This window comes from Nyctereutes procyonoides, unplaced genomic scaffold, assembly GCF_905146905.1.
Source record: "Nyctereutes procyonoides isolate TBG_1078 unplaced genomic scaffold, NYPRO_anot_genome, whole genome shotgun sequence".
Taxonomy (NCBI): Eukaryota; Metazoa; Chordata; class Mammalia; order Carnivora; family Canidae; genus Nyctereutes; species Nyctereutes procyonoides.
Window position 1 is genome coordinate 56,409,116 of NW_026575140.1, and position 27,871 is coordinate 56,436,986.

Consider the following 27,871-nt stretch of genomic DNA (forward strand, 5'->3'; position numbering starts at 1 on the left):
TGGAGTCGAGCAACACTTCCTTCCATGGTCCCAAGGAAGGGGAGAGAGAGATCTGGTCCTCACCCTCAGCCAGGCGTTCAAGGCTCCCTGTCACAACATGCCTGTATGCTCTGGTCCCTGTATTTGGAGAAGAATGAGGGAAAAGCTGTCACTCGCTAAAGGTAGGAGCTGCGCAGCACCTGGCATAGCACATACGTGGCATAGAAGAGGATGAACTGAAGGCAGAGGGCCGTCATCACTTTTATAGCTGGGAGGCCTGAACGAGCTCTTGGGGTTTGAGTCTCACTTTCCACATCTGTGAAATGGAGGTAATTCTAGCACCGGTACACACAGGTCTGTTTACGCTTGAATGACATAATGTGAGTGTAACAGGCTTCACACAGGTCCCATGAGTCCCTGACTGTCCCTCCTCCCCTCTGCCTCTGGCCCACTCCTCAATCTATATCAGATTGGACAACCCTGGTCTGGTTCTGGTCTGGAGACTCACCCCAAACAGCAGCTTTCATTTAGTCTCCCTATGTAGGAAGAGCACTGTTTCTTTTTTATTTTACTTTTTAAAGTATTTTATTTATTTATTCATGAGAGACTCAGAGAGAGAGAAAGGCAGAGACACAAGCAGAGGGAGAAGCAGGCTCCACACAGGGAGCCCGGTGTAGGACTTGATCCCAGGACCCCAGGATCATGCCCTGGGCCAAAGGCAGACGCTAAACCGCTGAGCCATGCAGGCATCCCTTATTTTATTTTACTTTATTTTATTTATTTATTTATTTATTTATTTATTTATTTATTTATTTGTTTGTTTATTTATTTTTAGAGAGAGAGCACAAGCAATGGGAGGGGCAGAGGGAGAAGCAGACTCCCCGCCAAGCAGGGAGCCTGATGTGGGGCTGGATCCCATGAGGTCATGACCTGATATGCTCAACTGACTGAGCCACATGGGCGCCCCAAAGAAGCACTGTTTCCAAGAACCACTACTGAGGCCCTGCACTGGCTGACCATTCCTTTTCCATGGTGATGGGTTACCTCCCTAGGGACACCCAGTGAAGGTAGAGGCTGTGTGGATCTGTCTCTGATTCCCCCAGAACATCTAGCAGAGCACTGGAAGTCAGTCTCTAAATGTCCGTGAGCCTTTGAGATGCTGTGGAAACACCACCCTATTTAATGCATGCAGGCAAACTCAGGAGCCTGGGCTGGGGACCCCACAGCAGTGGTGTAAGGGTATAGAGGCCAAGGCAAAGCCTTGCATGAGGGCAGGGCCAGGGTGAGCTTTGGCTCCTCTTAGCACCACTCATAAATCCCTAAAATCTTTTTTTTTTTAAGATTATTCCCTCCAATTTACCACTCCCCCAGGGTGGGTGCCTAGCTTCTTCTTTTAGTGCACCCCAAGCCTTGCTGAGGCTTACTATGTGCCAGGCACAGTACTAAGTGTCTTACCATAGGACATCCTGCTTTAACTTTCAAACCACTCTCTAAGGAAGGGGCTGTTAATCTCCCCATTTTTTTAAGTTGTTATTTTTTAAGGAGTGTCTACACCCAATGTAGGGCTTGAACTCACAACCCCGAGATCAAAAGTCACATGCTCTTCCAACTGAGCCAGCCAGGCGCCCCTCTTCCCATTTTACAGATCAGGAAACTGAGACCCTAAGAGGTCACACAGCTTGCCCAAACTCACCCAGCAAGTGGACTCACACCTTAACCCATATGGGAGACATTTCAGTGATATTTTACTCCAGAAAGCTGCAAGCCCCGAGGGCAGAGCCCTCTTCCACCTCCTGTAGTGCACAGAAATGAGACCTTGTGGGCAGTGTGTTCTAGATGTCAGAGCTACTGAGCATGAGTCATCACCAGGGAGTTGGAAATGCAGATCTCAGCCCCACCCCAGGGCTACTAAATCAGAACGAGCATTTTCTTTTTTTTTCTCAAGATTTTATTTATTCATTCATTCATGAAAGGCACACAGAGAGAGGCAGAGACACAGGCAGAGGGCAAAGCAGGCTCCTTGTGGGGACCTCGATGCAGGACTTGATCCCAGGACCCTGGGATCACAACCTGAGCCCAAGGCAGGCACTCAACCACTGAGCCACCCGCGTCCCAGAACTTGCATTTTCACAAAAGAACCACGTAGGTGATTGGTTTGCTCATCTGGACCCATGTTGTTCCAAATTAAATTGAACAGATGGTGCTCTACAGGTACCCACAGGGGAATATAGGGGATATGGGGGCGGGGGGCGGAATATAGGGGAAAAACCTCTACAGGGCTCTTGATCTTGGGGGTCTCACCTCTGGAGGAAGCACAGAGCCAAAAAGTTAGGGCTCAAGACTGCTCGTGCCTCAGTTTCTATTCCCTAGGCGCTCAACCAAGATTTTGGCCCCCTCCAAGCCTGGATGGCAACGGCACGTCTTTAGAGTGCCACCTGCTGATTTTGCTTAGGTATGCACCATACATTTCTGCTCCAGGCATCTCCTCCTGAGACAGAGTGAGAGCCCCAGGTCAGTGTCTGGGGCTGGCTGAGCTGTCTCTCAGGGGTTCTCTCAGTTCTTGCCAACCTGGTTGACTTCTGCTCCTGCCTTCCACATCCACTCTCCACTATTCTTGCCACTGGTTCAGATAACTCCTTCCTCTATACGTGATAACAATGCGGGGCCCCGTGGTGGATGAGCATAATGACCTTCTCAATTCAGTTCATTTCAATAGGCATTTCTTGAGCTCCTACTGGATGCAGAACATAAAACTTCAACCAACTTCATTCTTCTTCTCACTGACATCAGAGCGAGTGGTCAAAGCAGGAACATAGTGTTCGAGCTAAGGCGTCAAAATTTAAAACTGATCTCTACCAGAAAGTATTTACAACATTCACACCCACATATCTCTATTTACCTCTATTTACATCCATCTAAAATCAATGAGAAAAGGAAAGCCTACTTGGCGGGATGAGCACTGGGTGTTGTGCTATATGTTGGCAAATTGAACTCCAATAAAAAAAAGATTAGCTATTTGGCAAAACAATTTAACTGAAATTCTCATCCACTTACACTAATATAAATTCCAGTAAAGAGTAATGTAAAGAAATAAAGCACTACTAATACTGAAAAGAAAAAAGAAAAGGAAAGCAACCAGCTAGAAAGCTGAACAAAAAATATAGATAAGTTCATGGCAGAAGAAAATCAAATAGCAAGGGCATTTTTAAGAAATGTCCCTACTTTAAACCTTTTTTATATTCCTTTTTTTTTTAGCTTATTTGCTTATTTAAGTCATCTCTACATCCAGTGTGGGGCTCAAAATCATGATCCCAAGATCAAAAGTCACAGGCTTTTCTGACTGAGCCAGCCAGGTGCCCCCAAGCTTTTCTTACATTCTTCTAAATTTGATTTTTAAAATTATTTCTTTTTCCCCTATTAGCTTCATAATGAATTGTACATTCTTTTACTATTCTTTTAATGGTTATCAAGAAACTATGTGCATCTTTGAATTACTAATCCACTAGAAGTTATACTTTTCCCTCTCCCCAAATAATTCGAGAATCTTACAGTTTAATTCTATCTATCCCCTGCCTGCTTTGTTATTACTGTAGAGTATTTTAATGTTTCACATATTTTTAAACTCTTAAGATTTTTTTTTCTGTGCAGCCAATATTCATATATTTTTCCTACACATGTACCTCCTTCATTCATTCATTCCTTCATTCTTTGCTCCCATTGGGATCATTTTCATTCAGCCTAAAGAGTATCCTTTAGTATTTTTTAGCATAGTTCTCTTCTCCATGAATACTCTCTGCTTTCATTTGTAAGCCTCTTTGTTTCACCTTCATTTTTTGAAGACTATTTTTCTCCATATAAAATTCTAGATTGGCAGTTGTTTTCTTTCAGTCATGTAAAGATTATATATTTTTTAAAGATTTATTTACCATAGACATAGAGAGAGAGAGAGAGGCAGAACACAGGAGGAGGGAGAAGCAGGCTCCATGCCGGGAGCCCGATGTGGGACTCGATCCTGGGTCTCCAGGATCGTGCCTTGGGCCAAAGGCAGGCGCCAAACCACTGAGCCACCCAGGGATCCCTCATTTAAAGATTATAAAACATAGCCTTGACTTCCACTGTCTCCTGGATCCCATCATTTATTTTACAAATCAGCCGTCAATATTGTTACTGCTCCCCTAAAAGTAATGTGTCTTTTTCTCTCAGCCAATTTTCTTTTTTTTTTCTTTTTTTTTTCTCTCAGCCAATTTTCAAAGATTCTCTTTGTCTTTGGTTTTCAGAATTTTTACTACAATATGCCTATGCGGGGATTTTTTTTTTTTGTATTTATTTTGCTTGAGATTTGTCATTTGTTGAACATATGGTTTAACATCTTCATTAACATTGTAGCATTTGTGATCAGTAACTCTTCAACCACTGCTTCTAAACTGATCACTAACACTCCTTTACTTGAATGCTTCCAGTTAAATGTATCTAGATCTTTACACCACATTCCATATTCTCTGATGTACATATTGTCCATGCTTTTCCCCCCTCCATGTTTTGCCCCCCTTTTTTCCCCACTCCATGCTTCAGCTTGTCTATTTGCTACTGAACTATCTTTCAGTTTACCAAATTTCTCTTCTGTTGTATCTAACCTGCTGTTAAACCCATCTATAGTGGTTTTTTTTCCAGTAATTGTATTTTTCAGTTTTAGAATTTCTATTTGGTTCTCTTTATTTTTTTAAAAGATTTTATTTATTCAAAAAAATATTTTATTTATTCATTTTATTTATTCATTCATGAGAGACACACAGACAGAGGCAGAGACACAGGCAAAAGGAGAAGCAGGCTCCCTGCAGGGAGCCCAATGTAGAACTTGATCCCAGTATCCCAGGATCACGCCCTGAGCTGAAGGCAGACAGATGCTCAATGGGGGAGCCACTCAGGCATCCCTCTATTTGGTTCTCTTTAAAAATTGTTTCTATGGATAGAGGATGGGCAAAATGGGTGAAGGGGATGGCAAGTCCAGGCTTTCAGTTATAGAGTGAATAAGTCATGGGGAAAATAGCATAGCATAGGGAATATATAGTCAATGATATTGTATTAGCATTGTATGGTGACAGGTGATAGCTACACTTGTGAAGAGTAGCATGACATATAAAGAAGTTGAATCATTATGTTGTACATCTAAAATTAATGTAGCATTGTGTGTCAACAATACTCAAATTAAAAAAAAATTAGGGACACCTGGGTGGCTCATATGGTTGAGCATCTGACTCTTGATTTCAGCCCAGGTCACGGTCTTAGGGTCAGGAGATTGGGCTCCACATCAGGCACCATACTGGGCATGGAGACTGCTTGGAATTCTCTCCCTCTCCCTCTGCCTCTCTCTCTCATTCAAAATAAATAAATAAATTGCAAAAACCTTTAAAAATTTTTTGAAAACTATTTCTAGTTATCCTTTTACTTTCTTGAATACAGTAGAGTCTGTGTACAATAATACTAATATCATTTTCTCCTTTGAGTCTGCTTCTATCAACTATTTTTTCTCTTGGTTTTTGTTTATATAGTCTTGTCTTCTAGTTTATCTGTTAAATTTTGTTAAAAGCTGGATGCTGGATGAAAAATTTCAAAGTCTCTGAATGATGTTATTTTTCCAGAAGATATATAAATTTCTGGTTGGCATTTTTTTTTCAGGCAATTAGAGTAGGGTCAAATCATTTGATCCAATCAGGACTGAGACTTCCAGGCTTTGTATGGACTGGTCCCGGTCAGGATTGTCCTTACTCCTAGGTCATAGTCCTGCAGGTGTCTCAGCTGAAACCCTAGATTATCAACCAGATTCTTCTTTCTTGTCAGATATTGAACTCAAATTTTTTAGCACTGTGATAATGCCAAGATTTTAGGCCACCATTTTCTGCTCAGCCACAATGCTTCCTGAGCAAATAAGAAAATTCATTAAAGAATTTCTCCAAGGAAAGTAGAAGAGAAGATGCCCCTTGGCTCAAAGTATTTTCTTTCTCTGCAGGATCCTGGCTACTTAAGTTCTGCTCACATTGACTACTCTCTGAAGCTTTAAAACAGCTGTGTGTATGAATGTGCATGGGTGTGGGTACTTATGCATATAATATAATTTTTATATTGTTCTCTGAAGGAATCCTAGTCTGATACAAACCACCCTGTCTTGACCAGAAGCAAAAGTCAATTAGTACACATTTTTAAAGGATAATTCAGGGGCCCAGGGTGGCTTAGTTGGCTGAGAATCTGACTCTTGATCTTGGCTCAGGTCTTGACCTCAGGGTGGTGGGTTCAGGCCCCACATTGCACTCAGTGCTGGGCATGGAGCCTACTGAAAAAAAAGGGGATAATTCAGACTATTCTTATAGAAAACAGACCACAGTGGGTCAGGTGAGGGATGAGAGGGAAATCAGGAAGGAAAATTAAAAGATTATATTGCAGTATTCAAACAAGTTGTTGATAGTGTCTTGAGGCAGGATATTGACAGTAATCACAGAGAAGTTGAAGATTTCAAGATTTTTCTCTTTTTTTGGTAAAGATAAAGTTATAATAGGCAAAGCAGGGTGAGTGAGGGTGATAAGGCAATTCTATATGCTGCTGGAGAGAATCTAAACGAGTACATTAATGAAGGGAAATTTGACAGTATTTATCACAAGTATTTAAAATTCTATTATACTTTGACTCATCAATTCCATTTCAATTTTTTTTAATTTTTATTTATTTATGATAGTCACACACAGAGAGAGAGAGAGGCAGAGACACAGGCAGAGGGAGAAGCAGGCTCCATGCACCAGGAGCCCGACGTGGGATTTGATCCCGGGTCTCCAGGATCGCACCCTGGGCCAAAGGCAGGCGCCAAACCGCTGCACCACCCAGGGATCCCCATCAATTCCATTTCAAACAATTATTTTAAAGAAATAACACCAAGATTTTTCAATAAAGACACTTCCTGGGGCACCTGGGTGGCTCAGTCAGTTGAGTGACCACTCTGGGTTTCAGCTCAGATCATGATCTCAGGGTGGTGGGATCCAACACTAAGATCATGATCTTAGGGTGGTGGGATCAAGTCCTGGTGATGGACTCCACAGCGAGTCTGTTTCGCCTTCTCCCTTTCCCTCTACTCCACCCCACTCACACACACTCTCTCTCAAATAAGTCCTTTAAAAAAAAAGCACTTCCTGTAACAATTTTTTATAGTAGGGGAAATTGAAAACAAATATCAATCAATAGATTAAATAAGTGACTACATCTATTAAAAATGAGGGCATAGAGGTGCTTCGGTGGCTCAGTCAGGTAAGTACCCAACTTTTGTTTTCTGTCAGGTTGGTGAGTTCAAGCCCCTCCTCTGGCTCTACACTGGGCTTGGAATCTGCCTAAGATTCTCTCTCTCTCTCTCTCTCTCTCTCTCTCTTAAAAAAATGAGGGCGTAAAAGACTGTTTATTGGGGACCACAAGATAACAAATGAAAAAAATCAGGTCCTAAAAGTATTTACACAATGCGATCCTTCCCACTTATTATCTTATTATAATCATATATTATATAATACATAATTATTTTAACACAACCATATATGGTAAATATATCATTATATCCAAGTAGGCTGGAAGAATAAATGCCAAAATATTTATGGAAGCTACCTGGAGAGATGGTGTAGAGCTTATGTGTTTTCTTCTTCGTTTGTGCTTTTATGAATTTTCTACATTTTCTCTCCAAGGGCAGTTCTCGTTTTATAATCAGAAAAAAATATAATTTTCTTTCACTCCCGAGTCTGCCCCTGACTCTGGCCTCACCCGTCTCAACCACTGAGGACTCTCAATTGTCAGGGAGGTTTTCAGTTCTGGGATAAAGAGCGAAGACTCAAGTAAATCCTCCATCAAAGCCGGTTGTTATTTGTTCTGTTTTGTTTTGTTTCCCAGCTCTCTTTCTCCTGCCACCGCCCCCAGGAAGTGGGGAGAGGTCTCTCTTCTACTTAGAGCCCTGAAATCAAACTTCCCTGCCTGCTTCTTCGGGCTCCCATTCCGCACCTGTCTCAGAGCGCTTCAGGACCTGGGGTTAGAGACCCGCAAGGCAGCCGGCCAGTGAGTTTCAGAGGCAAGGGGGCGGGAGCGCTCGCGGAGCAGGTGAGCGGCAGGTGCGCAGACCCACGGGCTGGGGCATTCCTCCCAGCCTTCCTGCTCGCCGCGCCCGCTGCCCCACCCCTGCTTCTCTGCCTCCCCGCACCCCGGTCCTTGCCAATCTCACGTCCAAGCTGTCTCTTTTTTTTTAAGTTTTTATTATTTTTTTTTAATTTATGATAGAGAGAGAGAGAGAGAGAGAGAGAGAGAGAGAGAGAGAGAGAGGCAGAGACATAGGCAGAGGGAGAAGCAGGCTCCATGCACCGGGAGCTGGATGTGGGATTCGATCCTGGATCTCCAGGATCACGCCCTGGGCCAAAGGGAGGCGCCAAACCGCTGCGCCACCCAGGGATCCCCCAAGCTGTCTCCTTTCAGGAGGACTTCTCTACTTGATCGTACTCTGTGGCTTCTGCGCTTCCGGGCCAAAGGGCTCTTGGAAAACCTTGCTTTTGTTTTGTTTTAGGTTTTTTTTTTTCCTATTCAACAGTAGGTATTAAATGTGCTACTTATTAAAAATAGAATTGGGGGCGCCTGGCTGACTCAGTCGGTGGAGCCTACCACTCTTGATCTCTGGGTTATGACTTTGAGCCGCATGCTTGGTATAGAACTTACTCTTTTTTTAAATATATTTTTTAAGTATAATTAGAGTATCAGAAGTGTGATTTCAAAGGTATAGGTGCTTCGGAGGTCAGAATACATACTTAAGTTTAAAATGTGATTCTATTTCTTTTTTCAAGACAAATCAAGTGGGGCACCTAGGTGGCTCAGTGGTTGAGGGTCTGACACCTTCAGCTCAGGGTCCTGGGATTGAGTCCCACATCAGGCTCCCCACAGGGAGCCTGCTTCTCCGTCTTCCTATATCTCTGCCTCTCTCTGTGTGTGTCTCTCATGAATAAAAAAGTAAAATCTTTTTTTAAAAAGACAAATCAAGTAAACAATTGTACACGTGGCACTTTGATACGGCAAAAATCACTGAAGACACACCGCTAGGTAGTGGGGCATTCCTCCCTCTTCCCCAGATCATCATCCCTCCCCTTCCCACACTCACCTCCTGTAGAAGGACCATGCCTTTTCAAAGACAACATTAGTGAACAGTGGCTAACGTAAGGCTCTGACCAGAAGGTGGGCTCATTCTCCTGTGTCCAGCCACATTGGAGGTTTTCAAGTCTATTATGACTTTGAGGAGGGAACTTTGATGTAGATTCCAAAGGCGTGTCCAACAGAGAGTTGACCAACCATGTTTCCCGGGCTTGCCTTGCACACCGCCCCAGCCCCTAGCCCCACACACTTGAACTAGGCTTGTGAAGGTAGATCTATTCATTTAACAAACATTGATTTATTGGGCTCTAAGGATACCTGGCCACTGTCCTGCACCCCTCCTTGAAGGTCTTAAAAGGTAGAGATGCAGGTGGGAGGGGCAGGTGATGAACTGAGAGCCATCTCTGTGGCCACAGTGTGTGGTATGAGGCACCCAAGGGGAGGGTGATGAGAGCCTTGTGGGCTGGCTGAGTGTGGGCTTTGCACGGAGGGCTGTAGGGAGCCACAGAAATCCTTGGAGGGAGGGAGAGAAGGGGAGACACCCGTGAAAATGCTCTGTGGCTGCTGCATACCATGGTACAGTTGGGCTAAGAAGGCTGAGGGCCAAGGGGGTAGTTGGGAATGAAAAGAGGCCCTTATTCTGCCTACCAAGCCCTGTGCCTGGGCAGGGCTGCTTTCAACCCAGACAAGGGGCATCTTTGTTTTCTGTCCAAAGGCCCCTGGTTTCACCTGTGCTACCAGCAGCCCTAGGCTATGTCATAAATGAGGAGAGCCCAAGGAGGTAGAATGAAGGGAACAGGGAAGGCAGAGATTTCAGAGGCCTGGGCAGCCTTGTGGGGAGGAGGTGAGCCCAGGAAGTTTATAGGAGTGTGAATGACTGAAACCCCAAAGCAGGTCCCAGAGTTGGCTGGCACGAAGCAGGGCCAGGGTCCAACGGATGCACAGGGATGGGGAGACCACCAGGGCTGCACCTAATTCTGGGTCCTCCTCTGGCCACACTGGGCAGGGGTGGTGTGTGTGGCCTCACCAAGGAGGTCCAAGTGGCTGGACTATGCTGGCTGGTGCCGGAGAGGACAGTGGGGTATCTTCAGGGATGACTAAAGCCTTAGCCTCTGCATGAGCTTCCCTGGGAACCAGAGGCTCCTCTACTCCATACTTTGGGGTCCTCGGCCCTCCTGGGTTTGGCTTTCCCATCTGCCCACATTCCTCAGGCCAATCAAGAAGCTGACGAGTGGAGGCAGAGCAGGAGGGGGGTCAAGGGTCATGTACACACACACATACACACACGCACACACGCTCAAGCACGGCAAGGAGACACCCACCTCCTGCCACACAGGCATCATTTAATTACAACCACTGTGAGCATGCACAGGGGCACAGACAAATTGCCCCCCATCTCCTACTCTGCCCCCCTTTATATGACCCCAGCCTCATCCAGAGCCAGGATGGAGCAAACCTCCACTGCCAGAATATGGACAGTCAGGGCAATGGTCTCCTGTCTCCTAACCAAACACAGCCCTCGGTATCCCTGATCAGGTCCCGGTCCTTGCTCCAGGTGTGCCCACAGCTGCATGTTCATCTGGGGAAGATCATTGTCAGGTGTCTGTTCACGGATGGCAGTGATCTAAAGACCAAGAGCCTCTGTTCTAGCAGAGGTTGGCCTTAACCTTCATCCCATTCTTCCTTCTCCTCTCTTACCCCCTCCACCCTCCATTGCCTCTAGCTCCAGGTCTCCTCCCCTTGACCCCTCCATCCCTTTAGCCTTCAATATTTAGGGTGACCCACTTTACTATTCTCCTTAAATGATTGGTCCTGGCATAAAGTTCTGAATGGCAGGAGTGACTCCATCCTCTTAGGGCAGCCCCTGCCTAGCAGCCCTACCCATCCCCACAGCAGGTGGAGAGAAGGTGGAGCAGAGAGTGTAGTGTGCCCCTGCTACCACACATCTGGAGTCTCTCCAGGGGAGCAAGAGAGCCAGGATCTGCAGGGAATCCCACCTCCCTGGGGGATGCTACGGAGGGATGCCCCTGTCTGAAAGAGCCACCTCAGCTTCTGGTCCTCCTCTACCCATCCTAGAGGAAGGAGTGAGGATGGAGGTCCAAGCTACCCAGGACCGGGATCCCTGGGTGGCGCAGCGGTTTGGCACCTGCCTTTGGCCCAGGGCGCGATCCTGGAATCCCGGGATCGAATCCCACGTCAGGCTCCCGGTGCATGGAGCCTGCTTCTCCCTCTGCCTGTGTCTCTGCCTCTCTCTCTCTCTCTGTATGACTATCGTAAATAAATAAATAAATAAATAAATAAATAAAGCTACCCAGGACCCCAACCCCAACCTCTGGCCTGGGCGAGGTTCCCAGACAGGCCACCCCTTGACGTTACTTGGAGAAGTTGCTAAAATCTTGGATTCCAAAACTGCACTGTACATGTGTGATCATGGAGAAAGCTCCAAGATGTCAGTTCAAGTAGGATATGCAAGATGCAGAAATATGCATGTGGAGCGCTATCTTTTGGCGAAAAAAAAAGTGAGAAAGGAATACAAATCAAGATCTGTATTTTCTCTGCAGATATAAAGAAGATACACAAGAATAATCACTAATGACAGCGGTTATCTCTTTTAAGAATTGTGACAAAACACGTACAATATGAAATTTACTATCTTAACCATGTTTAGTGGCATTCAGCACATTCACATTGCTGCACAGCCACCACCATCCATCTCCAGAACATTTTTCTTCTTCCCAAACTGAAACTCTGGACCCGTTAAGAAATGATGCCCCATTCTCCCTCCTCCAGTCCCTGGCCACCACCATTCCCCTTTCTGTGCCTATAAATCAGAGTCCTCTAGGAACATCATGTAAATGGAATCATACAGTATTTGTCCTTTCATGGCTGGCTTATTTCACTCAGCATAGTGTCATCAAAATTCATCCATGTGGGAGCTTGTGTCAGAATGTTCTTCTTGTTTAATGCTGAGTACTATTCCATTACATGCATATGCCACATGCTATTTACCTACTCACCTGCTAGTGAGTGGATGTCGGTTGCTTTCACCTTCCAGCTGTTGTGAACTATAAACACGGGTATGCAAATATCTGTTTGCATCCCTGCTTTCAATTCTTTTGGGTATAGATTTACAAGTAGGGTTGCTGGAGCATATGGTAACTCTACATTTAGTTTTTTGAGAAACCATCACAATGTCTCCCACAGTGGCTGCACCATTTTACATTGTCACCAGCAGTGCCAAAAGGTTTGAATTTCTCCATGTTCTTGCCAATATTGGTTCTTTCTGGGTATTTTGTTTTCTTTGTTTTTTATAATAGCCACCCTGATGGGTGTGAGTTAGTGGTGACCTTTTGGGACACACAGAAAATGGGCAGACAAGGAAGGAAAAAGAAGGGGAGAGAATCTCTAATGCAGGACTTCTAACACTTGTTCTTTCTTTTTAAAAAATTTTTTAAAAAGATTTCTTTATTCTAGAGAGAGAATGTGTGAGAGAGAGCAAGCAAATACAGGGGAGCAGAGGGGGGCAGAGGGAGAGAATCCTCAAGCACAGAGTCTGACACAAGTCTCGATCCCAAGACCCATTAGATCATGACCTGAGCTGAAACCAAGAGTTAGATGCTTTGGCCAACTGAGCCACCCAGGCGCCCCACATTTTAAAAATCATCTGGATACATTACTTATTCAAGAAATTAAATCATTGTTCCAGCATTTATTATTTCCAAACATACAGCAAAGTTCAAAGAATTTTACAGAGAACCCATACATGCAATACTCAGATTCCACTAGCATGCAGTATTCTTACATTATATCCATCCACTCATTTGTCCATCCAATTAAAAAATTAATATAAAATATAGTTTCCTAGGCCTCTCCCAAGGTCTGCTAGGTCCTGAGGTAGGACCTCGGAATCCGTATCTTTCATCAGTTCTCTAGATGATTCTGATATTTAAGAACCTCTGTCCTGATTCAGCCATTCATTGCGTGCACAAACTATACTTCCTGTCATTTGTCAAGTCAGCCAGCCTCAGTCAGGATTCTATTCTTGTCTAGAGGCTCCCTATGCTGAGAGAGGTCTCTCCAAGGAAGGTCTTATGGGGTCGCAATGATCCTCCCCAGACCCATCCCTAACCTAGCTGGCTTCTTCCCCAGGACACACATTGGTCCCCCAGCAACTCCAACATCTTCAAAGTCAAGCTTCATGGCAGAGCTAGTAGAAGAGATTTGGGGGCTCCAGGAACTTCCTGTCACCCCAGAGTCACATCACATTAGTCTAAAGACAGGCCAGCCTGGATCAGTCCCCTCCCCCAGGGACATACAGGGCACAGAGGATGAGTATCTGAGTCTCCTTTTCTCCCAGAAGCCCTAGGCAGAGTCATGAGCCAAACTACTGAAGGGACCCCTGGTAGTGCTGATGGAAGGACAGAAATTTGGGGAGCCCTCTCAGACGGGAGAAGATGCAGAATGAAACATACAAAATTGTCCAGTGAAATCTGAATTTTAGATAAAGAATGAATAATTTTTTAGTATAAGTAGGTCCCAATTACTGAACTGAGGATGCTCATACTTAAAAGACGTATTTGTTATATATCTGAAATACACATTTCCCCAAGGCAGTCTGCATTTTTATTTGCTAAATCTAGGACTGCCTGAAACTCCTCCCCTTCAGCTCTTGGAGAAAGAACATAAGAGACTGTCGTGACAGTTGGCACTCAGCCATCCCCATGTCCCTGGGCGAGGTGGCTGGGTGCACCGCCCTGACTACCCTACCCAACCGGCCTCTGGGTCCCCGTGGAGACAGACCATGATGGGACAGGTCAGGAGGGGCCATCCTGGGGCACCCTACTGAGTCACACTCACGCAAGTCACACACTATGCCTTGGATCCGGGAAGCTCCTTTTTCAAAAGAAAACCAATTTTTTGAGGACTGGGCCTCCAGCCCTGAGAAAACCGGGAGAGAATCCCTCAAATGGTATCCAGTTGTTCTCTCACTGTCACCCTCTTTGTTCCTGCCTTATTCTTGATTATTTATTTCTCATCACAAAATAAGCAGGATGAACATTCAAATACCACAGAAATGCATAAGTTAGAAAGTCCCTCCAGAGATAACTACTTCCAAGGTTGATATATCATATTCCAGATTTTTCTCTATAAAAAATATATAATTTTCATAAATAGAATCATATTTTACAAATTGTTTGGAAATTTTTCCCTATTCCCCATGATGTCAGGGATTTCTTTCCAGGCAGGTTCATGTTTCTAATTCATTGGTTTACTCTGCCTCATTCTTTACCCCCATGGTGTTTGGTCTTGGGAGCTCTGAGTCCCTTTGAGTGTTTGATGAATGGCAAATGCATATGGACACACCACCCAGATATTTGTATATGATGTTGGGTGTTGTGGCCTCCCTGAGGCTGATGTGACCCCCTCCCCCCCATCCAGCACATGGCAACGGAGCAGGGGTTTGGGAAGAGGATCACTGAAATGGGTCCGGGAGGGTGAAGGACCATGAGGATAAATTTCTTATTGTTGGAATCAGGAGACCCACCCATAGGGAGCCCACCCTGGGTCCTGGGTCACTGCCTCCACTGGGAGACTCATCCCTGGGCTCCCCCTCAGATCGGGGGCTCCTCTCCGAACATCCTTGTCAAGATCACCTGACTCCAGCAGCTGCCAAAGCCCTGGGCAACGCCAAGAGCCTCCTGGCCTCAAACGGGTTGGGCGACATTCACTTCCCTCCACTGTCCTCCAGACCTGCTCAGTCATTAGGAAATGCCTCAGCGGCGGCTATCACAGTAACAGCGGCAGGAAGACGTGCTGTCTGCCCAGCACCTGTGGGTGGCTCAGATCTGCTCCGCGGAGGACGTGGTGGAGAGGTGGATGCTGATCCCAGCAAAGTGAGTCTGGGGGCCTGGCTGGGGGCGGGGAAGGAGTGGGACCCAGCCAGAGTGTGGCGAGGTTCTGGACTGAAACTGGAATGCCACAAGGGTGTGGGAGTGTGTGTGTGTGTGTGTGTGTGTGTGTGTGTGTGTGTGGTATCTAGGGGAGTGGTCACAGCCGAAGCCACAGGGCCTTGCTTTGGAAATCCAGGAGGGAAGCCCAGAAGCATCTCTCTGTCTCAGGGGCTCACAGTCCTGAAGTGGGGAGGCAGGAATCTCCTGGGCTGATGATTCCCCCAAACAGCCGTCTCGATAGGCTGCTGCTCTGGGTGAAGTGGGGCACTGGGACTTCATGAGGTCAGTGCCCCTTGGCTGGCCCAATCTCGGCCTCACAGGTGGCTGGAGTGGCAACCTTGTTTAGAGTCACTCTGTCACTCTCAGGAGGGACTTTACCAAGGTAAAGCAAGTTTAATCTTTTCCTCTTTTTCTTTTTTTTTTAAACCACTTTACAAGATATGCTAGACATAAAAAAAGCTGGATTCTGGAGCTCCCAGAAGGTATTTTCATCCGTGGATTAAAAAAAAATTATTTATTTTTTCATGAGAGAGAGGCAGAGACATAGGCAAGAGGGAGAAGCACGCTCCCTGCGGGGATCCCTATGCAGGACTCGATCCCAGGACCCTGGGATCACAACCTGAGGCGAAGGCAGACACTCAACCACTGAGCCACCCAGGTGCCCCCTGTGGATATTTGTTAAATCAGTATTTCTGCACAGGTAAGAGGGCTGGGACCTCCTGTTCCATCACCCTGCTCTCCTTTGGAGGCACATCCAAACCCCCACTAGAGCTGGCAATCCCTAGCGCCCTGGGTCTATCCTGCCCCAGCCGTGTGACTTTGAAGAAGTTACTTAAGCCCTGGGCCTCAGTTTCCTCATCTGTAAAATGGGGATAATATCTACCTCCCAGAATTGTTGTCAGGATTGCATGAGGAAGGGATGCGACATGCCAAGCACATAATTACTGTTCAATAAATGGTCGCTGTTATAATTATTTATTACTAGCTCGACACTGGTCCCACCTCACCTAGAAAGACTTTCCAGCCCTCCTCTCCCACCATTTCCTAAAGCACCAGTGGGGTTGCCTTTTGGCATAGAACGTCTCATGTTGTATTTGAGCTAGAGTGCACCCAAACTAGAGCATGGTCCTTGCATTTCTTCTGTTGCCTTCACCCTGGCCCCAGCACCCAAGACAGAGGCATGCCCAGGAGAAGAACTCAAGGAGCAAGAATGAGTGGAATCAAAAAAGAGAGGGAGTGGGCAGGGAAAGACTGAGAAAGAGAGGTGAGTAGAAGGTGGGGATGGGTGGCACTGTCCAGGCATGAGTGACATGCCTCTTCTGAAGCCTAGGAAGAAGAAAGGATTGCCCAGGGAGGCCACCAGTGGGGACCTGGAATGTCTTCTGCATCTCTGGATCCCTTTTACTTTTCTTCAAACTCCAATGACTATTAGAGGCTCTCCTCCCTCCTCCCCTGCTCCTCCTGAGGAGGATAGTGCTTCCTGACTCAGCTACATAGCTACTTACAACTCCTCTAATGTTCTCTATGTCATCTATGGAATTTCCTCTCTCTGTCTCTCTCTCTCTCTCTCTCTCTCTCTCTCTCTCTCTCTCTGCCATCTCCCTCTCTGTCACCTTCCCCAAGTGACTTCACCCAAGTCATTTCCTCCTCTCTGGACCTACGTCTGCTCCCCTATAAGACTAGATTTGACTAAATGACCTCAAAAGCCCTTCCTTCCCCTAGCATTCTCTTAACTATCTGCTTTAATTTTCTTGCCTACCTTGATAGCTACTTCTCAGTTACTCAAACAATTTCAGCTACCTATCACCATTCCTTCTTTAAAAAAAAAAATCTTGGGCACCCCAGGTGGCTCAGCGGTTTAACGTCGCCTTCAGACCAGGGTCTGGTCCTGGAGACCCAGGATCGAGTCCCACATCAGGCTCCCTGTCTGGAGCCTGCTTCTCCCTCTGCGTGTCCCTCCCTCTCTCTCTCTCTCTGCATGTCTCTCATGAATAAATAAATAAAATCTTTTTTTAAAAATCTCTTTTTCAAAACCAGTTATACATATCCACTACTCTAAAGTTTCATGAAGGACTTTCTTGAACCTGCTTATCTTCAATGCCAAAGGTCAGTACCTAGCACACAGCAGGAGCACAATAACTATTTATTGAATAATTGGATGGATGAGTGGATGGGTGGGTGGGAGAATGGAGGGATCAACGGATCAATGGATGGATGGAACTGCTGCCATATGCCTGTGGGGCACTGTGAGATACAGGGGGACATATTAGAAGTTGGCTTAAGAGAATCATGGTCATCCTTGAGAAAACCCCAGTTTAGTTTAGACATCTGCAAGTGTGTTATGAAACAGAAATGACAGAAACATTGGATTCACCATCTTGATTGTTATCTACTGCCCATCATTTATCTAATCCCTCCTTGGACCTGTTGTCCAGTCTGCCCCGGGAGCCACAGATCTTCATCATCTTGTATAGTTACTCTAATTTGACGGGGGCTTCCCTCTGTCAGAGATGTGTGTTATTTTTTTTTAGTCATCTATATAATAAGAACAACTGGAAAGAAGAAGAAGATAGATGCTAGAGGATTTGGCTGGCCTTAACAATGACATCTACCATTTGTTGAGCATGTACTGTGTGCCAAACTCTTCACTCACATTAGCTTACTTAATACTCTGAACAACTCCAGGAGCACCTGGGTGGCTCAGTAGGTGAAGCATCTGCCTTTGGTTCGAACATGATCCTGGGGCCCTGGGATCGAGACCCACATTGGACTCCCTGCTCAGTGGAGAGTATGCTTCTCCCTTTCCTGCTACTACTCCCCCTGCTCATGCTCGCTGTCTCTCTCAAATAAATGAAATCTCAAAAAAAAATTACTCTGAACAACTCTGAGAGGAAAACAATACTATTACCCCCATCTTAGAGATGGGGAACAGGCTCAGGTTAAGCAATTTGCTTGAGGTCATACAGACAATAATAGGTATATCAAGGATTTGAACTCAGTTCCAGAGTCTGAACACTTGAAACCCTCACCCCCAGCCTGGGGGCCACACTGATCACCCAGAGACCAAAGCTTGAAAAGGTTTTGGAGCTGTCTTCAAGGTCCCAGTTCCCCCATCCCCACCTTTACATATTTTTGCTCCTTATTCCTTATGGGGCATTTTCAACTTGGAAAAATGCACTTAGGACCAAGCCAAGAGAGGAGAGAGACACCAAAAGATTTATGATTTGAGAAACTACAGTTTTTTCTAGTAACTGATCTGGTTCCCATTATGTCATCTCTTGAGTCTAGGGGCTGGCACAGAGTTCTATTTGTCAGTGTGTTCAGGTATCTTTTGTCTACATCCTTGATGGAAGAAAATGTCAAAGACAGGTGATCATAATTCCTTCTAAAGAGGCTAACCTAGATTAGTTTAGTCTACACAGTTATGATACAGGGGACTTTTTTTAAGATTCTATTTCTTTATTCATGAAAGACAGAGAGGCAGAGACACAGGCAGAGGAAGAAGCAGGCTCCCTGAGATGAGCCTGATGTGGGACTTGATCCCAGGATGCTCAACCACTGAGCCACCCATGTGCCCTGATATGGGGGATTCTTAAGTGAGGACACTTGGACTTTTAAGTGAGGACACTTGGACATACCAAGCTGGTGTCTGCCTTCAAAGCCAGCATCTTGAGGAGCTGTGTACTTAATCCAACAATTCTGCTGTTGCTGAGAACACATTTGGGGTCTCAAATTATGTTTAAAACCCACCTAATTACTTTATGGTGACTCCGTATCTTCAATTTAAAACAGTATCATGCCATTGATCACTCCTGTACTTTCTCACCAGGCTTCGATCCCAGTGACTTTCGCCATTTCCAACATATCAGACACATCCTCGAAGGATGAAAATCTGCCTTTGCCAAGGTTAAGCAGGAGGTTCTCTCTCACTGCCTCAGGCAGTGCAATAAGAATCTGAAGAATGAGTGAGCTGTGGCAGGCGGAGGTACGAGCCCACAGCTCCCTGCCGTGACTACACAGAGAGCCAGCAGGCATTTGGATGTGTAAGTTCTGAGTTTTATTTTCAAAACAGTCATTGCTTTATAGCCACGCTTAGCACAGAGGAATGCAGTCCAATGGCTGGATGCGATCCAATGGATCAGCCAATCCCTGAGCAGGGAGATAGAGGAGCAGCAGAGGATCTTCTGGGAAATGACCACTCTGGGGACAGCCACACTGGAGACCGGGCTGAGTCTGGGGAAGCATCGGCTTAGCTGCCTGCTTCCCCTAGGAACTGGGTCCTGCTGCCTTCATTGCAGGCATCCAAGCAGGAAGAGGTGAGGTGATGACCTCACCAAGTCAGTGTGCCTAGGTGAGGTATCAGGGAGGTCAGACTTCAACACATTCCATGTACCTCGAACCAGTTTCCCGGGGCTGGAGTTGCTCCTTATGGGTCTCCCAAAGCCCCTTGTAGAGGTGCCCCCTTCATCTCCTCCTAAGGGGCCTGGGCCCTAGGTCCTAGTCTCAGTGTAAGCCAAGTAGGCACCTGGGGAGGGGCAGCAGAGGAGGACAAGAGAGAGGGGGGCAGAAGGCAGGTGGGAGGGAGTTGGGAAGGAGGGAGAGGGCTGGCGGCTCCCGGCCCTTCCCTCTCGCAGCTAAGGCCCTGCCTTGGCAGAGTGGCCATGTCCGAAGGAGAGAGCAAAGACAGCTCGGGCAGCGAGTGCCCCGTGTGCTACGAGAAGTTCCGCGACCTGGAGGGCGCCAGCCGCACGCTGAGCTGCGGCCACGTGTTTTGCCACGACTGCCTGGTCAAGTACCTGCTCTCCACCCGCGTGGACGGCCAGGTCCAGAGGACCATCGTCTGCCCCATCTGCCGCTACGTCACCTTCCTCAGCAAGAAGAGCTCCCGCTGGCCCTCGGTGCTGGACCGGAGCTCGCAGACCCTGGCCGTGCCCATGGGCCTGCCCGACGCCCTGGGCCACACGAACCCCCAGGTGTGGAGGCCGGCCCCCAGCCAGGGCGCCCAGCCCCCCTCAGACCCGCCACCTGGCCTGGTCCGGGAGCCCCAGGTCTTTGTCATCAGCCGCCACGGGATGCCCCTGGGGGAGCAGGACAGCGTGCTGCCCCGCCGCAGCCTGGCCGAGCTGTCTGAGGCGTCACCGGCCCCCAGCGCAGGCCGGGCCTTCTGCTGCCGCTCGCGGGCCCTGCTGCTCATCACACTCGTCGCCGTGGTGGCTGTGGTGGCCGCCATCCTGCCCTGGGTGCTGCTGGTGAGGAAGCAGGCCTGAGCGCCACCCTGGGCTGAGCGTGGCTGGTGGGGGAGAGGGGGGGCCTGGATGGGGCGAGACCCCAGGGCCAGCAGTCTGGACCCTGGATGGCATCCCCACCTCCCACACCACCTGCTCCATGGGGGGAGGCTGGGGGCTGATGATCTCTGCGGCTGGAGCTGAGCTCTGGGCCCAAACCCAAACTCCATGTTCCAGGCCAGGGTACAAAATGGGGTGCCAACCCTTTCTGGAAGCAACAGCTATGTCCCCCCCTGGATGGGGGGCTATCCTCAACAGATACTTCCCCCTCCTCCAGGCTGGAACTGAGCAAGGTGGGAAGACAGGTGGTCCCCCTTGTACTATGGGGTCACCAGCCCTAAGGTGTGGTCCCTATCTGCCAGGTGACCCACCTGAAGCCAGGTGGGGCCAGATGGGGCCCTATAGTGGCTGGACGGGGGCTCCAAGGCAGGACTCGTCCAGGTCAGAGTTCCCACCCAGGTTTCTCTAGCTGGCTCGCAGGAACAAACAGAAGGAGTGGCTCAGGGGTCAAAGCACCTTTCCCAGGATCTCAGCAACCACCCATGAGCCTACAGCTGGGCAAGCATATGCCTTCCTGCCCCCAAATCACCAGCCTGTAAGGTCTTCGCTGGTGAAGAAGCTGATCTCAGAGGCTGTGGCCTAGGATCTCTGGGGGACATGACAGGAAAGCATCGTCCTGGGGAATGTGGCAACATCAAGGCACAGGTGTGGAGGCTAGAGGTCTCTGCAAGCCTCCCAAGCCCAAGGAGTGGTCCAAAGTTTGAATCCTGGAGTTCCCAAGGATGGACCGATGGGCCGGGAGCACAGGGGGAGCCTGAAGGCCGAGACTTGAGTCAGCGGAGAGCTATGCGGGCAAATTAACCCCTAGGGGCTCCCCCGACTCCTTCCTAGCCCAGGTCCTTCTCCTCCTCCTCATGACCCAACCACTTATTAGAGGCCACACCAGCTGGGCCAGTTTCCCTAGGCGGATTCCCAGCTGGGCAAGGATGGGTGGGGAAGAAAACAGCTGTGCTTGTCAGGGATGCCACTGTCTCAACAAACGCTGAACCCCAGCTCCTGCCAACCCCACCCTGGGCAGTGCTAGGGCTCCGTGGGGACGGCCACTCAAGAAGCCTCAGACTGGGTCTTGCCTGTGGGGCAAGTCACTTGCAGACAGCTGTTTTCTATTTAGTAAGGGCCATGATCTTTATTTTTGAATTAAAAACAACAAAAACTTCCAGATCCTCTCTCAAACAGGTGGTTGTTCACAAGCCAGGCATGCCAGCAGCTAAGTCCCCCTGCAACCTATTCCTCCCTCGGCAAAGGTCGCTGTCGGTGGGGAAAGAAACAGCACCCTGCCTTTTCTGGTTCCCAAGTCCCCAGAGTGGTGTCCATTTGGGGACCCCTGGGGAATGGGGTTCCCCCCCAGAGGGGATATTTGGGACACATGGAGAGCTGATTGAAAACACTTATGGTCTTCTTTATGCTCTTTTCAAGACTAGAGAAGCACATAGGTGCTATTTGGGGAGGGATACAGGTGGGTTCATGGGAAATATATTTATTATAGGACTAAAAATGCTAAATTTACAAAGACTCCAATGAGTCTTGTTTTAACCTCAGCCAGGCTGCTTTAAACAACGTCATGAATTTCTGGGGATGTGATTCTCAGATTCCATTGCATTTGCCAAAAGTTGATTTCACAATACCTGTAGTGTTTTCATATTGTTCAGAGGTGACTCCCAGATGGCACTTCTTTTATTTTCAGAGAATGTCGAATGGCTATTTTATAAATAAAGGTATATGTATATTTTCTCAAAGATTGCAGAGACATCACCGATGCACGTGCAAAGCGCTGAGCTTGGATTTTCCGGATAATCCACATTAGATGAAAGAGCTCAGAAAAGACTAATGCAAATGGATCTTAAGCATCTAGTCGGTGACACTTGTGAAAGACATGCAAATTAAAACTTCTACAGGTGTCCCAACTTTCACCTGTTAGCCTGTCAAACCCTGAAGGACTCATAACCCACTCTGCCGCCAAAGGAAGGAAAGCAGGTTCGGTGGTGGGATGTATATGGGTAAAACCCCTGGGAAGGGAAATTTGACATTAGCTATCAACATTTCCACCTTTTGACCCAGAAAGTCCTATCCTAGAAAGTTGATCCTCTAGATCAACTTGTGGATATTGCCACAGAATATCTCCAAGATACGGTGGCCAGTGGGAAAAACACAGTGTGGAACATTGTGGAAGGGTGGGGGGAGTAAGAATTCACATTCCTATGTGTGCTTTTTAAAAAATATTATTTATCTATTCATGAGAGACACAGAGAAAGAGGCAGAGACACAGGCAAAGGGAGAAGCAAGATCCCTGTGAGGAGCCCGATGTGGGACTCAATCCCAGGACCCCAGGATCACAACCTGAGCCAAAGACAGATGCTCAACCCCTGAGCCACCCAGGTGCCCCTCACATTCCTATGTGCTTATTTATGCATCAAGAAATTGAGAAGATCGCACAAAAAAACTAGTCATGGTGATTAACTGTGCAAGGGGATGATAACTGATGGGACAGGATGGGGGTGATTTTTCCTTCCCTTTGATACTTTTTAAAAAAATTCTTTGGAGAAAAAAAATTCTTTGGAGAGTGAGAGAGAACATGAGCAGGGGGAGAGGCAGAGAGGGAGAAGCAGATGGTCCACCGAGCAGGGAGCCAGATGCAGGTCTTGATCCCAGGACGCTGAGACCATGATCTGAGCTGAGGCAGATGCCTAACCCACTGAGCCACCCAGGCACCCCCGCTTTGATACTTTCTGAAACAAGCAAAGGTACTACTTATTCAAAAATTAAATTGAAAAATGCTATCCGATGCTAGGGATATTTTCAGCATCCACACTTGTTGCTCCGTGAGGTGCTGGCCCCAAGAACATTCAAGAACTGCCCCTGAACTGAACCTGTCCTGCAGCTCAAGAGTGTCAGCTACCGACCAGTTTGGCAGGGCTGGTTTGTCTGGTTAGAGGTGTGACATCTCCTGCTTAACAGGAAGGAAGGTAAAAAAAAAAAAAGCTTCATATTTGACTCAGTGTTTCTCAGTTCCTATGGACATCTTTGGGCCGGATCATTTAATGTGCCCTTTTGGATTTTTCTCTGCCTTCTTTTCCTTTGTCAAGTATAAGCTTTTGCTTTACGCAACCACCCTGAGGTCAGGACACTCCAGAAAGATGCCATTAGATAAATAGATAGACGGGTGGATGAATGCCTGGTATTACGCACACACACTTTGCTACCTCCTCTCACAATAATCTTTAATTTAATTTTTTTAAGATTTTATTTATTCATTGGTAAATTGAACACCAATAAAAAATAAATTTAAAAAAAGATTTTATTTATTCATGAGAGACACACAGAGAGAGGCAGAGGGAGAAATAGGCTCCCTGTGGGGAGCCCGATGCGGGACTCGATCCCAGGATCCCTGGATTATGCCCTGAGCCGATGGCAGATGCTCAACCGCTGAGCCACCCATGCGTCCCTAACCTTTACTTTTAATACGTACTTGCACAGTATAAGCTTACAGAGCTAAATGTAAGGATCCATACATTTCTGGTGAGCCCTGGGCCAGGGTTCCCAGGACTCTCTGTGCCCTTCAGATACCATCCCATGACCTCCACCCTCAGCAAAGCCTGCAATGACTCAGACAGCCCTGTGAGTCTCTTCACTTCTCCCTTTGACACCCTCATCAGTCCAGATGTCCTTTTTTTGGGGGAGGGGGCAGAATAACCTGGCCTCATCCTCACAACTTCCCTCATCCTCCTCTTACCTGGTACAAACTGATTCGCAACACAAACTATTTGTAGATCCAACAAGTTCTGTTGGTGTAGGACTCGAGGCCTTTGCTCGGGTGGCTCCCTCTACCTGGAATATATTTCCCCTCTTGTCTACCTGAAAAACTCTCACCTAGCTTTCCAGAAACAGTTTAAGGGTTTGCCTGTAAAAATTTCACCACATCCAACTTCAGTTAGAATTGGCTGCATCCTGGGGCACCTGGGTGGCTCAGTGGTTGAGCACCTGCCTTCAGCTCAGGGTGTGATCCCTGGGGTCCTGGGATTGAGTCCCACATTACGCTCCCTGCAGGAAGCCTGCTTCTCCCTCTGTCTCTCTCTGTGTGCCTCTCATGAATGAATGAATGAATGAATGAATGAATAGATAAATAAATAATTTTTAATATAAAAAAAATGGACTGCATCCCGTCATCTTCCCAGGGATGCTCTGTTATGCCCATTTGTTGACAGGGCCATTTCTTCCTTCTAGACACCGTGCCCCTTCAAGGAAGGCTAGATCTCACTGGTCTTTGTATCTTATTGGTCTTTGTATATGAAGCTTGCATGGCATAGGATTTGGTAAAGAGTAAGAGTTGGAGAGATCTTTGAAGAATGCATGAGTGAAGGCAGGCAAGCAGGGAGAAAGGAAGGAAGAAATGGGATGGTTTGGTGTCTAGAAAAAAAAAAGTTTAGTCCAAGGGATGTAGATGTAGAATCTGAATAGCCAGTTTGTCTTAGGGCTTTGCAAAGACCAGCCTCGAAACAACCTGACAGAGTCCATTTAAAAGCCACCATCGTTACCTGGGTGGCTCAGTGGGTTAAACGTCTGCCTTCGGCTCAGGTCATGATCCCGGTGTCCCAGGAGGGAGTCCCGCATTGGGCTCCCTGCTCAGCGGGGAGCCTGCTTCTCCCTCTCCCCCTGCTTGTGCTCTCTCTCTCTTTCTAATAAACAAATAAAATCTTTAAAAAATTAAATAAAAGGACCTTTGTCAAATCATGTAAGAGACATGTAAGGAAGTGGAGGGGCAGCCAGGCTAGGTGGCCAGAGGATCATGCAGGGCTGATCCAAGACATTTATGCAGGTAAACAGACTTCACAACAAGGACACCAGTAATTTGCATCTGTGCATGCAATTTGTACCCTGGCAATCTTCGCACCGCACAAAGTGGCTGTGCTGTCCAAATGGTGGCCTGAAGGTTTAATTTCAATGACTCAGTGTTGCATGGGGAGAGGGAGCTAAGGAGGCCTCCAGAGGGAAGGGCAACAGCAGAGAATGATGAGGATGATGAGAGAACAGAGAGGGCCTTTGTGGGAAGAGAGGAAGAGGCTAGGGGAGACCCGAAGAAGTGGAGGTGAATGGGCAACCAGCTGGCTCCATCAAAAGAGCATGCAATGCTTGATCTTGGGGTTGTGAGTTCGAGTCCCACATTGGGCATAGAGATTACTTAAATAAATAACACTTAAAAAGGAAGAAAGAAAAGAGGGGGTTAGGGAATCTAATAAGAACAAAAAGGGAGAGGATGAGTCTGTGAAGACCAGAGAGGAAGACAAGGTAGGAAGGCAGGTGCCTTGAGCATCTCCCTGTAACTTTCAGCTGCCAAATGAAATTCAGATCAGGTGGGAGCCTCATGGGCTTTTCTCTGAAGGCTGCTCACTCCAGCCACAAGGACCTAGCTCCGGGAGACAACACGTCATGCTGCTTCACAGCTCCAAGCCTTCCTGAGAGCTACTCCTACTGCCTCATGAAGCTAACTTTAACATTCTTCAAAACTCAGCCAAGAGTAATCTCACCCCAGAAGTCTTCCCTGACCCCAGAATGCTCTCCTATTCCTGAAGCACAGAACTAGTAAAAGCGGGGCGCCTGGGTGGCTCAGTCCATTAAGCAGCCACTTCTCCATTTCGGCCCAGGTCATGAGCTCAGGGTCATAATGTCAGGATGATGAGAACCAGCCCAGCAATGGGCTTAGCATGGAACCTGCTTAAGATTCTCTTCCTCTCTCTCCCCCTGTGCTCTCTCTCTTTCAAAAAGAAGAAAAAAAGCCCACCAAGGGCAGCCAGCTCATAAAGCACTTTTCCTGGGGTCCCATGAATGCTAGTTTCACTGCTTATCTCTCCTTTTAGACAATGAGCTTCCTGCAAGCAGAAGCTCTAACTAATTTCATTTTTTAAGTCCAGTGTCCAGTTTAGGGATGGAATGCAAAAGATGCTCCATAAACATTTGTTGGAAAGAATTGCAGAGGCGCCTGGCTGGCTCAGTCCTGGAGCATATGGCTCTTGATCTTGGCATGGTGAGTTTGAACCCCATGTTGGGTGTAGAGTTTACATTTTAAAAAATTTAAAAAAAAAAGAATTGCAATAGAGGTAGTCTCACTGAATTTTTCAATTAAGAATAAAATCTGGGGCTGTTGACAGTATATTTAAAACACAACTTTTTTAAATCATGAAAACCCTGTGTTCTTTACTGACTTAACTCTGGCTCCTCAAAGACATGTTTCCTCACTCTTTTTTTTTATTTTATTTATTTATTCATGAGAGACACACAGAGAGACAGAGACACAGGCAGAGGGAGAAGCAGGCTCCCTGCGGGGACCCCGATGTGGGACTCCATCCCGGGACTCCAGGATCACGCCCTGGGCCGAAGGCAGGTGCTAAACCACTGAGCCACCCAGGCATCCCCAAGTTCCTTACTCTTTGACTTGACCTAATGGAGTCCTAGAAATTGGGATCGAATCAGGAAGGGACTGGAAAGAGCTTACATGGGTTCATCTATAACCTATGGGTTCAACTTAATTGGTACAAGTTCCTCTCACTTCTCTGTGACTCAATGATCCCATCTGTACAGTGGGAACGATAATACTGTACCAGCATCACAAGGTTATTTGGTGGATTAAAGGAGTTAAAAGAGATGCTAGGGTGGCTCGGGGGTTGAGTGTCTGCCTTTGGCCCATTGTGATCCCGGGGGGATCCTGGGATCCAGCCCCGCATCTGGCCTGTGAGGAGCCTGTGAGGAGCCTGCTTCTCCCTCCGTCTATGTCTGCCTCTCTCTCTTTCTGTTTCTCATGAATGAATAAATAAAATCTTAAAAATATATTTTTTCTATATATATTTTTTCTAACTCCTATATATATTTCTAATATATATATATATATATATATATATATATATATATATATATATTTCTAACTCCTATATATAGGAGTTAGAAATGTAGAGTGAGTGGAAAAGTGTCTCCAGGACTCAGCAAGCTCACTACGTCCTATTATGACCATGAAATGCGTGTCTTCCATCAGTTTGACACTGCATCATTCATTCAATGATAATGCTTTATTCATTCGAGGGAAACGGATCCCCCACCGGCTGCACGGCCAGGCAAGCTGCAGGAGTTAACTCCAAGCACTGCCGCCTGCCCCAGAAGCGGTTTGCAGGCAGCACACCCCCTTGCCCTGCTTCCACCAGACCTTGAACTGAATGACAGCGGACAGTAACACTCAGAAAGGGGCACTGTTCTCCCCTTGCAAAGGCTCCTTCCAAGTGTGGTCTCGGACCTGCACCCTGGACATCCGTCACCTGCGAGCTCGTTAGAAACGCAGGTTCAGGCCTCCCCGCGCGGGGGTTGGGACGAGGGAAGGAAGGATCGCGGGTCCCCACCCTCGCAAGGCGGGTGTGTGACTGCAGCCGAATCTGGGGTGGAGCGGGGCGGGGCGGGGCGGGCCCC

At 47.2% G+C, this 27,871-nt stretch overlaps 1 protein-coding gene across 8 annotated transcripts; it reads left to right on the top strand.

Annotated features, from left to right (window-relative positions):
- On the top strand, positions 1-27,792 carry RNF222 (ring finger protein 222). 8 transcript variants are annotated; one of them, XR_008661849.1, is made up of 7 exons: positions 1-161; positions 14,879-15,023; positions 17,118-17,186; positions 18,910-19,123; positions 19,735-20,329; positions 22,163-26,444; positions 27,494-27,792. XR_008661849.1 is itself a non-coding variant. In XM_055305138.1 (5 exons), exons 4-5 carry the CDS (start codon positions 19,742-19,744, stop codon positions 22,217-22,219), a joined length of 645 nt encoding a protein of 214 aa, XP_055161113.1. In that variant the 5' UTR covers positions 15,030-16,344; positions 17,118-17,186; positions 18,910-19,123; positions 19,735-19,741; the 3' UTR covers positions 22,220-27,206. The 8 variants fall into 8 exon arrangements, 2 of the variants coding, with proteins under 2 accessions (XP_055161113.1, XP_055161114.1); XR_008661850.1 differs by lacking the exons at positions 1-161; positions 14,879-15,023 and adding an exon at positions 15,030-16,344 and having other exon boundaries at positions 22,163-22,399; positions 26,332-26,444; XR_008661848.1 differs by lacking the exon at positions 1-161 and having other exon boundaries at positions 14,827-15,023.
- The last annotated feature ends 79 nt before the right edge of the window (positions 27,793-27,871 follow it).